At 29.1% G+C, this 13,269-nt stretch overlaps 1 protein-coding gene across 4 annotated transcripts; it reads left to right on the top strand.

Annotated features, from left to right (window-relative positions):
• Window positions 1-6,168: 6,168 nt before the first annotated feature.
• On the top strand, window positions 6,169-8,392 carry LOC131616496 (B3 domain-containing transcription factor NGA1). Of its 4 annotated transcripts, none has more exons than XM_058887835.1 (3): window positions 6,171-6,328; window positions 6,727-6,874; window positions 7,007-8,392. In XM_058887835.1, exons 2-3 carry the CDS (start codon window positions 6,784-6,786, stop codon window positions 8,338-8,340), a joined length of 1,425 nt encoding a protein of 474 aa, XP_058743818.1. In that variant the 5' UTR covers window positions 6,171-6,328; window positions 6,727-6,783; the 3' UTR covers window positions 8,341-8,392. The 4 variants fall into 4 exon arrangements, with proteins under 4 accessions (XP_058743816.1, XP_058743818.1, XP_058743815.1 ...); XM_058887834.1 differs by having other exon boundaries at window positions 6,172-6,328; window positions 6,727-6,877; XM_058887833.1 differs by having other exon boundaries at window positions 6,169-6,525; window positions 6,727-8,392.
• Window positions 8,393-13,269: the final 4,877 nt, after the last annotated feature.

Genomic DNA, 13,269 nt, shown 5'->3' with positions numbered 1-13,269 from the left:
GGAGAAGATGAAATATTAGAGAGTGTTGAACCATGCTCTAATTATTAAAGGTCAATTTTATAGGAATAAGGATAGAAACAATTAGCTTACATATAATGACAAAAATACCAATTTTTTGTTTAACAATTTGATCAAATTGAGATACTCTACCAAAAAGATCAGATGACTTAAGAACAATGATACTTACCTTGAAGCTAGCAAATATATTAAGGAGCATACGATAAATTTTGTCTACATAAACCACTTTAATTCAGATAACATTTGCACGCCTACTCATTTGGTAGACAAATTTATACTACGACTTATAGAAAACACAAATAATAATTTCCTAACCTAAAGACATCTACCTAAGGAAATCAAAGAAACTATTTTTTTACATTAATGGTAATTAGGCCCCAAGACTCGATGGATATGGAAGATTTTTTATTTCAACCATATTTGAACATTATAAGGGAGGGTGTGTTTGCTTTAATCACTCACTTTTTTGACCAAAATTGGATTTTCCTAACCTCAATTGAATTCATGTGGCCCTGATCTTAAAACTCACATTACAACAAATCCTACATTTCCTAACAAAACAATTACCTTGACGTACTAACCAACCGAGGTAAAATCCATTCCATAAGGTGCTTTAGTTAAAATTTTAATTTTTCATTAAAAATATATCACTTATTCCCTCGGTTGTTAGGAAAACTGAGGGAAAAAGCCCCTCATGGTCAAGATTTCCAACATCTTCAATTTCATGTTTTATTTAAAATTAAATGACACATTTCTTTTCTATTTAAATTTTAAAAATAAAAAACCTTTCTCCTTGCTTATGTGGTAAAATCGAGAAGAAAGGTTACCCCATTTTTATACATAAAGCACTCGATTTTATACATATATAACTCTCATTCACTTTTGAACTTCGCGTAAACATTTTAAGCTCTAGCGAACAAAGCACCTTCTTCATCTTCTCATCCTAACGAACAAAATATAATCTTCCATTAACTCGAAAACACCATTCTTTATATTCTCAACTAAATCAAACCAAACTCCATCTTCGAAAATATGGATGATCAATTTGATGAAGTGACAAAAAAATGAATTGTGTCACATATAGATGAATTTGATAAACATATGGATGATCAATTTGGAGATATGATATGTGATATTGGTGAAGATTCTTTTAGGAGAGACCATGTGTATGATATTTTTCTTAGTGACAAGGAAGATAAACTTTTCTTGGGTGAAAAAGTTTATATGATTATTAGTTTTGTTAAGACTATTTAATATGAAGGCAAAAATGGTTAGACAAATAAAAATTTCACTGAATTGCGTAAATTTTGAAAGACATGTTTCTAGAAGGTAACACGTTGCCAAACTATAATAATGAGGCCAAGAAGATATAATATCCAATGGATTTGGAATATGTCAACATACATGCATGTTGTAATAATTGCATATTATACGAGAAAAAGTAAAAAAAAATCAAATGAGTGCTCGAGGTGTAGGGAGTTGCGCTAAAAGCTGAAGGACTGTGGTGTTGATGGTGATGATGGTATAAGTAGAAAGAGGTCTCCTGCCAAGGTGATGTGGTACCTACAAATAATTCTAAGGTTCAAGATATTATTTTCTAATGTGAATGACATAAATAATATAAGATGGATGCAGAACAAAGAAAATGTGATGGAAACATTTTTCACGTAGCTGACTTTTTACAATTGAAAAAAATTGATTCATTATTTCCGTATTTTTTCATGAGCCAAGAAAACTTAGGTTTGGACTTGCCACCGATGGAATGAACCAGTTTGATAATCTTAGAACTAACCATACTTCGTGGCACGTTCTTCTCATAATTTATAACCTATCTTCGGGAAATAATATAGATGTTTATCTTAGGCCATTTATTGAAGATTTAAAAGTTTTGGGGGCAGAGAACGTTGATGTTGATGATGCGTATTTGAGTGAAAATTTTAAGATGTATGTCATGTTAGTATGCACATCCAATGATTTTCTTGCATACAGTAATTTGGTTGGGTACAATGTTAAGGAAAATAAAGTGTGTCCTAGATACGAAGTTGATACATGCTCCCACCAACTAGATAATGGGAAAAATACTATTTACCTTAGGCATTATATTTTCAAAGATCCAATCATTCATATCACAAATTGTGGAAGGCTTTTAATGGTAAGCAACAGTTTGATATTATTCTAAAGACCATAACCGGGGAGAAATTTTATAAACAACAATAACACATTAATGTTGTCTTTATAAAGAATCAAAATCGTGGAGAAAAATAATTGGAAAAAGAGGTTGATGTTCTTTGATCTTCCATATTGCTCTAGCCTCGATGTAAGACACTATCTTGATGAGATGCACATGGAGAAAAATGTGTGTCATAGTTTGATTGAAACACTTTTTAACATTCAAGGGAAGAAAAAACATGGTAAGAATTCTTGTCTAGACTTGGTGAAAATGGTTATAAGACAAAATTTATCCCCAAAATAAGTAGGTAAAAGAACATATTTCCCTCCAACATGTAACACTCAATGTAGAATAGAAAAAAGAGTTTTTGCAAGTGTTTATAGGATATCAAAGTTTCTCATGGATATTCATCAAATGTCAAGAAACTTATATCAATGCAAGATCTCAAGTTAATTAGCTTAAAATCTCATGATTGTCATGTCTTGATACAACAACTTCTACCAGTGGCTATTCGTGACATTTTGCAAAAAATGTAAGTGAAACTATAACTAGATTGTGTTTATTGTTCAATGATATTTATAATAAAATCATTAATTTAGGAGGTTTATATGAGTTGGAACATGAGGCTGTAATTAACTAGTGTCAATTGTCGATGTATTTCTCTCTGCCATTTATTGACATTATGATTCACTTAATTGTTCATCTATTCAGGAAGATTACATCTTGTGGCCCAAATTATTTAAGGTGGATGTATCTAGTAGAGAAATACATGAAGATCTTTAAAGGGTATACGAATAATCATTACCGTCCAAAAACTTCGATCGTTGAAAGATACATCACATAAGAAGCTCTTGACTTTTGTTCAAACTATTTGTCGGAAGCAAATTCTATAGAAATTCACAAGTATCACCACGATAGAAGATATGAGGTAAATGTACTCAAAGTTTAAATGTTAATACAATGGGCTGAGATATACTTCTTCAAGCACATTTTAATATATTGAATAATATTAATGAAGTTCAACCTTAATTATCCGCCCACAAAAGACTTATCAAGAAAAAATTCCCCTAAATAAGTGTAAAATGGATGTTGACAAGGCATAACAAAATGTCATAAATTGATTTAATGGAAGGGTTTCTAAAGATAGAAATGCTCCTGAGATAATTATCTATAGAAGTGAATTCTTCAAAAACAAGAAACCTATTAAGCGTCTCGTATCCTCCTCAATATGGTTTGGTTTAAAGTGTGATTTAATTGATATTGAAGATAATAGTATGTTGAAAATAAGAAGTGTAAAAGACATATTTTTCTGACATGAAAAACAGCTAGGTTATAAAATAAAACATTCCATTATTCTTTCGGGTAAACTTAAGTAACTATAAACTACTATTATCCAAGAACTAATTCAAGACACTATTTAGAACATTCTTGAAAATCCACCTCCTTTATATCATGATAAATCATATCCTCAAAATCATTATCCATCTATATAAAATTGGTGAAGACTCTCTAATTTGGAAAAGTTCAAAACATCTAGTAACCTTACATTCTGCTTGTAAAATCTCTTATCTCTTAAAGTCTCATGCATAATGTCATTACCACACATAAAAATCTTAGAAGTAGGGTAATTATATTTGTTTCTACACTTTAGACTTGGAAACTTCCTTGTACCTCTTCTTGAAATCCTTATTATGTATGCGTCTTGATTGAACTACCTTTGTGAGTCTATACAACATTAGTATAAAACTTGGAGACATTAAAAATTGTGATTCACAACAAAATTACTTTTCTCAAAGGGCATATTTACTCATCGATGCATGAATTCACTATCTTGAAACATTTTGATATAAAATATTGACCCCTTCCACCTTGCATTAAGAAAATCAATTGAAAACGTCCACAACCTCATTGGGTTAAATGTAACACAAATGAGGCGTCTCGAGTGAATCCCAAACTTGCAATCTATGAAGGAGTTCAGTGTGATTCTTTGGGCACCTGCTTAGGTGCATTCTCAACAAAAGCTGGATATTTCGACTTCTTTTCAAGATTAATTTACAAGTATCTTTTTGGCTATAGATCATGCTTCTAAGAGAGAATGGAAACAACATTGGCTTGAAAGTAATTCACTATTTTCCATACGAGCATTCAATAATACTATCATTGTCCCTTGAAAGCCCCTATCTAAATAAATATAAAATGTCTTCATGTCATTAGGTTCTTCAGTTTTATGATTTCTCACATCTATCGTGAAACTAATAATTGTGTTGATTGTATATAAAATACATATTTTTATTTTTAAGATATGATTTGGTGGGACTCAATCACAAATTGCGCGAAGGATGGTTTCATAAAGGATAAACTTCTTTATCTAATTTTTTTTGTTTTTGTTAATTTTGTGTCGATGTATTAAATTCTTGTCCGTGTTCCTTTAAATTTTTCTCACATTTATGTAATATTTATTTAATTAAAAATTACTTAAAATTTATGAGAGCTTCTAATGTGATGAACTAATCCAATCCATAAATGCACCATTTTATTTTGATCAAAATATAATAAAACATTATATATGTTTCACATTTTTATTAGAATTAATAAGGGTCCACTCTGAATTTAAATCAAAGCTGCAGTTAGTGCGAGCTGAATGTCAAATAACCAAAGATTCAATCCATGTGGTTCTTAATTTCTTACTTTGTCAAAACATGTTAAAATTTATGTGATGATTAAACATGTTTTAAATTTTTAACAGAAAAAACAAATACATACATTCTTAAATATAGGATCTCTATTCAAACTTCATCATCTTTTTTAATATCGGTTAAATAAACATGCTTTAACTAAACTCTTGAATATTAAAAAACAAAATATAGAGTCTAAAAAACTAGATAAATAATATTATTATTATTAATTAATTGTAGAAGAAGTAGTAGTAAAAGGCTATGACTGTTTTTTTCTTGGGATCTGAGTTACAGAATTTGAAATTGAAGAGTTAAGATTCTATTTTCCCTCAAATTTATGTTGATGATAAGAATGTTGAGGACATGACATAGGAAACGAATTATGATAGTAGTGGTTGGGGATATTAGTACAAAAGAATATATATTATTTAATTTAATTTTTCTTATATAATGTTAACATGTAAATTGATGAGTAGATGGAATTGATTGTAATAAATGAGTGTTGTGTTGCAATGCATTAGAGAGATAGGGTAGCAGGAGGTGATCAGATAGGGGTGGCCTGCAGAGAGGTCTGCTCTCATTCTCTCAGCTGGGATGGGAGGGACCAACAGCCACAACACAGCACACAATATTCAATGGAGTTTCAAAAGTCAATAAAAATCAAATTTAACCTAAAACTGTGCACTTTCCTTTACTACACCTTTGGCATTGTATCCTCTTCTACCTCATCTTCCTTCTATTTACAACTATTTACATCAATTTGTCGTACACATATACAGAACCGTCTCTGAGAGTACATGCTACGATTTAAAATTTATCACAGTTAAATTATAATTAAATAGTTAAATTTAAGACGATTCTGATCATACATATAAAATATGATTAACTAGATATGATACTAGTGAAAAAAATTATTTATTTATCATTACTCTATAATTTAGTCATAATATTTATATGATTCTTAACAATATTACTATACTTTTTTCTTTCTGTCATATTTATCTTCATTATAATTCTGAAATGAAATAATTGTATAGACTAAATAAGCACATTATCAAAGGTGAAGATTATTGAATGTATGTTTGAATAACACCACTATATATATAGCTTTTTAAACCTAAATTATATAAATTCTCAAAAAGCATAAATTTTTCATAAAACTAATAATATTATCTTAATAAATATATAATGAAAATGACTAGTTGCTCACATGACCCCCAAATAAGCACATTATTCATGGGCCCCACGTAAAAAAAATGTATAGTAACCCTTTCTATCTCTATCATCTCTCTCTTCTAACCTTTCACAATAAAACTGGGTTTCTACAAACATTTCTTTCCCTTCTTTTTCTCATACAACTCTAAAGAACCTTCTTGTTTCAAGTAACTAGTTTTCACATCTTCCTCAACACCTTTCTCTTTCTATAACTTCAACCATAACACACCTTGTGTTGTGTGGCTTTTAGGTAAACAAACAATAACAACTACTTCAAATAATCTTTAGGGTTTCAAGATTCCTCTCATAGTCAAATATGAAGGCACCGACTCTTAACTAAGAAAAACCTCTTTTTCTTTCTCTTAGCCTCCATTTTCAACCTCATAAATCTCTCTCTCAAAAAAAATATATATCTTCCATATATTATCAAACTATATATTTTTCTTGGTAATTCATTTTTATATATTTATAACAATAACAATTCTTATACCTTATTACCTTTTTATTCTTCAATTTTTTTTCCTTTTTATTATTTTGTCAAATTTATTATTTTGTTTATTTTAGCCTCCTTACTTCTTCAATTTCATTTCATTATATATATATTTTTTATAATTTTTCTAATTATAATTTTTTTTGATAATTTTTTAGATTTTTTTGTGAGATCTAGAAGTTATAATTAGAAGAATTGGAGAGTTGATAATTTTGATGGAGTTGTTGCAAGAAGTGAAAGGCTATTCACAAGAGGAAGAGGAAGAAGAAGAAATCATAACAAGAACAACAAAAGAAGATGAAAACAGTAGTAAGCAACAATTACAACACTGCCCTTTTTCTTCTTCTCCTTCTAATTTCTCTTTATCTTCTTCTTCACCTTCAACAACTCATCATCATCATCATAATCATAATCATGATGTCACAAATCAATGGCTAGGAATCAATCATCATCATCATCACTCTCCTGAGTCTCACAATTCATCTTCTGGTGGATTAGGGCTATTACACCAACATCATCATCATCATCAACATCAAGATGCTACAACAACAACAACAACCTCGAATTTCAAAAATCAAACAAGTTTAAAACAAATTGATTTCATGGAATTATCACTAGGTAGCAACAGCAGCATCATCAACAAAGATCCTAGTTCTTCGAATGCAAACATAAACAACCTACATCAACCGCAAGAGCAGCAACAGCAACAACCTAGTACTCATGAAAAAGAGCACATGTTCGACAAAGTTGTAACCCCGAGTGATGTTGGAAAACTGAACCGTTTAGTGATACCGAAACAGCATGCTGAGAAGTATTTCCCTCTCGATTCAACCTCGAATGAGAAAGGCCTTCTTCTCAATTTCGAAGATCGAAATGGAAAATTGTGGAGATTCAGATACTCTTATTGGAACAGTAGTCAAAGCTATGTCATGACAAAAGGTTGGAGCCGTTTTGTCAAAGAGAAAAAACTTGATGCCGGTGACATTGTTTCGTTTCAACGAGGCGTTGGCGATTTGTTTCGACATCGATTGTTTATCGATTGGAGGAGGAGAACTAATCATAACCATAATATGGATCCTTCAGCAACACTTTTCACTCCTTTCTTTCTTCCTAATCAACAGCAATATTCTATTAGATGGGGAGGTGCTAATAGTAGATTCTACTCACTTCCTTATCCTTCACCACAATCACAAAGGTTACAACAACAAAATCTTCATGACCCTTTACAGAATCAGATGAATTACAATTACCAAATGTATCCATTTCACCAACAAGGTGTTAATGCGAATCCGAATTACAATTTTCATCATCATGATCCAAGTTCTCTCTTTTACATGAGATCATCGTTACCATCGGCGCCGTCGATGGTTGATCAAGGAAGCTTAACAAGACAACAAGGAGGAGGAGGAGGAGGAGTAGGAGTAGGAGGAGACAATGTTCCAAACATGATTATTGATTCTGTTCCTGTTTCTCATCATTATCATCAACAACATGGTGGTTTTTCTAGCAGTGGAAATTTTACTAGTTCTAGTACAATGGCTAGTAGTAGTATTAATGGTGCTGCAAAAAGGTTAAGGTTGTTTGGTGTGAACATGGAATGTGGATCTTCAACAAGTGATGATAATTTGCCTAATTCACTTCCTTCTTCTTCAAATTTGAGAGAAACATTTTCAACATCATCAACAACATTTGAAGAGGACAAGAAAAGAGAAGCTTCATTGATTTTTGGTTTAGACCCTTCTTTGCAATATCATAATTTCCATCAACAATGATGAAATGAAAAAAACCAAAAAAAAAAAAAAAAAGAAGCAAAAAAAAAAATAATGAAGAGTTTGTTACAATATATATATTTCAGCATTTTTCTTATATTATATTATAATACATTCTCTTTTGATTATGATCATTTGAAGTTTTAGTACACTTTTTTAGAATATATGAATGAGTTTAACCAAGATAAGATCCATAATTTCAGAATTCCTAAAGGAGGAAAATGAAATAGATGGAAATGAATTAGATTTAGAGCTTAGTCAAATTTGTGTATAAGAAAAAAAAATAGAATATAAAAATATTTAATATTATTATTATTATTTTTTGATGATCTTCTTAGAGAGTACTAGAACTAAATGAAGTTTTTGTCTCCATTTGAAATTGATCTCTCTCTCATTCCGTTTTCTGCATTTAATGATTCACAGAAAATATTGTTGCTTTTTCTTCTTTCCTCTAATGTTTCTGTTAGCCTTGTTGGGTTGATGTGGTTCATAACACTGCTACTATTCTGCTGCCTCTCTCTGCTGCCTTAGACATTTTAGCTTTGCAGATAGACTTCAGAAGAGTTGTACAGCTGTAAAAGGGTAATTTCTTTTTTCATCTCTTGTTCATTCATTTAATTTTGCTATATGGATTTTTTCTATATGTTGATGATATACAGAAATAATCAATTTTTACTGTTTATTGCTTGGTTTCCTTTGTTGATGTGTTTTCTTGACTTCTCTTGTGAACCTAGCAGCCACCTTCTTTGTTTGGTTTTACACTGTTCACTCACACATGTTTTAGGTATGTCAAATTTTTGCTTTTTCTTTGCTATATTGTTCTTATTAAATGACTATTTTCTTTAATATATATAGTTGATGTATATCTTCTAGACTATTTCGATTTTTTTATTATTTATTTAGTTCTCTTTACGGTGTACTCACTTAGTCAACACATTAACGAGAGTTGAATCGAGATCAAACTACTTAAATTTAAATTTTAATGTAAATTTTGATTTTGTTTTTCTTTTAATTTGAAATATAAATTCTCTGATCTAGACCAAACAATAATTGATGGTGGCCGGTGTGAATATATGAAATTATTGACTATAGACAATAAAAATTTCGTTAAAGAATTATTCATATATTTACAAAGTTAGCACATTGATGACTAACTTGAAATATTATTGGTCTGATCTAGATTCAACCACCACTGATCAGTATGGCATGAATGTCTAGATTTATTAATTTGAGACGATTATATTCAATTTAAAAATTTCTCTTGCACTCGCGTCAGCACATTGATGAATATCAAATTGAGATAAGATAATTCATATTTCGATGCTCATTTGAAATCAGGACCATATGATTATGATTCAACCACCATCACAAATTTACAGACCATGGTTTTAAATTGTGATTGTGGCTACATATGTTGTTATTGGTGTTGCTATTACAGTTGTAGTTATTAGGATAGTTGTGATTCAGATTGCGGTCATTGCAGTTGAATTTATAATTTATGAACATAAAATATTATATTTTTTTATTTATTTTATATTTCACATGTCTTCTATTTTCTCTCACAACTTTTAGATATATCTCAATATTGATTCTCCATAGATTTGAATATATCTAATCCTTTTCAAACACACTTTAAATCTTTGATATATAAATAAGAAGAAAGGTAGATCAAATAATTTTTCCACGCAATACATTATTTGTTGTGGCCCGATAGGATTCGATACGAACTGATGTGGCTGTTGTTGTGTTCTTATGATCCGATTGCTGTGGTATTATGATATAGTATTTAGTGTGATTTACAATCACACCGCAATTTCAGCATAATACGGAAGCAGACACTACCGCAACTGTAATATTGCGGTTGCATGTTGTAGTCCACAATTTAAGACCATGTTGACTATATGAATGCGTGGCGATGTTAATTCAACATTGCAAACAATCCAAATTATATAAATTAAAGATTCCTCATGCATGTGATATTGCTATGTTTAATACTTAATTACTCTTCATAACAGTCTTTCTTACTGTTGAAAGTTGAAAATCAACTACTATGATACTAACAATTTTTATTTCTTCTTTTCCTATTTGTCACAGTCATTGCAATAATTCCAGCTGATACATTTTTGGACATTCAATCAAGGAACTTTCCTTAGACAATCAAGGTGAATATCAATATTCATATATAGAGTTTCTCAGTTTTGTTTTTTATCTGAAACATATCAATAAATATAAGACATAAAATGTTTATTTCTATAATAAGAATATAAACAATTTGATACTCTCCAATACATATACATACACTACTAATCTAATTAAAAGACAAATTTGACATTCAATTCACAAGGTGTATGAAATCAAACAAAACATTGATGTTCCTTGTCTCTAGGTTTACATAACATGTCAAAAATAACACTGTTCATCTTGATAAAAAAAAAACATTGATGTTTGAATATTATTGACTCATATTGAATGCAAAAGAAGAAAAAATATACTGTTCCATAGCATAAAAAGGAGATATCAAACAGAATGTTATGGTGTTATATAGTTGTGACAATGTAGAAAACAAAAGCAACATAGATGTAGGACAGTAAGATAAACAGTATTATAAGGTTAGACAAGACATAAACATAGGAGCAGGATTTTTGTTTTTTGATGTATACACAGAATTGAATGTGGTGCTTTTTTTTATTTGGTGGTAAAATAAAATAATAAGAGTGTATCTTTGATCCTTTGGTAAAGTCAATTTTTCTATGTGCATAAATCCAAAGACTTTGATGAACACTTATGTCTGATGGAAAATAAATACACTGAAAAAGACTGGAAATTGAAGTTTGTTTTTTTGGGATGTGGTTTGCATGTCTTAGATTCAAATGCTTGGAATTTGAAAATTTATAAGGTAGGGAAATAATTATGAATATATGTAAATTAAAGATGAAAATAAATGAAGTAAGATTTTTAAATTTTTTTTTCTCTTCATTTTTTTGTATATATTAAAGATGAAAAAAATTGTTAATTGTATAAGTTATATAATGCTATTATTGCTAATGTTAATTGTTTGTATTTTATTTATTTTTCATTTGTTCAGGAATAATTGTTTTTTTACTTATGGGTATTTTATGCAGAAGGGAAAAATTAAAAGAAGCATCAAGATGGGACCATATATTGAAAGATTTGAGGTTGTCATTTCAGTAAAATTATAGAAATATTTTAACCAAGGTAAATAATTTTTCTGGATATATGGGCCTTTTTTTTTTTCTGATTATATTAATTGAAAATTTATTATGTGCATTTAATTTAGCATTTAAATTAACTGAAAAACCTGTTAAAAAAACTGCAAAACAAGTAAAAGTTAAGGAATACTATGTTGATACATATAATTAGGAAATACCACTTGTTCTTGGTTTATTTTCATGTCTTAGATTTGGTACTTTGTTTTACAACCTCATTTTTCTAATTTGCTTGACTTAGTTTTGATTTTTTTTTTCTTCCTTATTAGGTGACCCTCATCTAAAATAATGCTTGGATTTGGTCAGACATTCGGTCATATAGTGACTTAGAAAATTGGGAAATGATGTTATTTTCTCTAATAAGTTAGTTGATGCACAAGAATTAGTAGATCAGATTAAGTCTAACATGTGTATAGTCTTTCACACTAGAGTGATTTAAGGTTCAAATTTAACACATTAACATCTGTTTAAATTAGTGTCTTACATATGATAATCTCCCATATGGAGAAAATCTATGGGTAAGAAAACTAGGTAATACTGTTCTCAGTTATAAACAAGAAAACATACAAATGTGTTCACTCAAATACAAATGTGATATATATATATATATATATATATATATATATATATATATATATATATATATATATATATATGATTTATTACAAGAATAAATATTTTTAACTTATTTTAAATCATATCATAGCTTTTAAATTTAATTTAATTTAATGGTTAACATTTTTATTTAATTTAAGGAAAATTCAAAATAGACCGCTAAAGACACTTGTTAAAAATGTATATACAAACTCTTTTAAATAAGGAACTTCAATTTTTTTAATTTATATCTAATGTTAGAACACATGTTATCTTTATTGTTAAATTATGTAATTCATATTGTGAGAATCTGATTATTATAATTTAGCATACGTGTAACAGGAAATTATATACTTGTCATAATTTTATTGGAAAATAGTAAGAACCACACCTAAAGAATTGTACCTAAGTTTTATCCTTTTCAACGGACAAAACTTAAGTACAATTCTTTAGGTGTGGTTCTTACTATTTTTCAATAAAAATATGACCAATATACTTAAATATGATTTAGTGAGTGAAAATAGGAGAAATTAGCATACGTGTAACACAGGAAATTATACACTTGTCACAACTTTATTGAAAAATAGTAAGAACCACACCTAAAAAATTGTAACTAAGTTTTATCCTATTTCTGTTTATAAGAAATCAATAGTGTTAAATTGATAATTTAATTTTTGTTACAATATTTTTTATTGATAATTTTCTACTTTAGGTCAGCTAACTAAGACTTTTTATAAGCAAGTTTTACATTTATTTTATTTATTAAAATAATTCAATAACTTAGGTAATATACTAATAGAAAAATTAAATGATAGTGTATATTGGTGTAGTAAATCTAAAAGAATTAGTCTTATTAGGGTTGGAAATGACTCTAGTCGAGTCAAACTCATCATAGTTTGACTCAATTCGATAAGAATTGTCTCGTTCAAAACTCGAGTTGAGTTCTACGAGAGCTATTTTTTAAGTTCAAACTCGATTTGTTTTAGGTTGAGATAAATTGAGTTCAACTCGCTAGATTCAATTCGTTAGGTTCAATTTAGTTGAATCACGGATTTAAAAATCATTTTTTTAATTAGAATAATTTGTACAAATATTATCATAAACCACTATA

The sequence above is a fragment of the Vicia villosa genome, linkage group LG7 (assembly GCF_029867415.1).
Source record: "Vicia villosa cultivar HV-30 ecotype Madison, WI linkage group LG7, Vvil1.0, whole genome shotgun sequence".
NCBI classification, from domain to species: domain Eukaryota; kingdom Viridiplantae; phylum Streptophyta; class Magnoliopsida; order Fabales; family Fabaceae; genus Vicia; species Vicia villosa.
The sequence above is the reverse complement of the archived record's forward strand: the minus strand, read 5'-3'. Positions and strand labels throughout refer to the sequence as shown.

Excerpts from the sequence above, each read along its gene's own strand:
- LOC131616496 (XM_058887833.1), top strand. The coding sequence starts at position 6,784 with ATGGAGTTGTTGCAAGAAGTGAAAGGCTATTCACAAGAGGAAGAGGAA.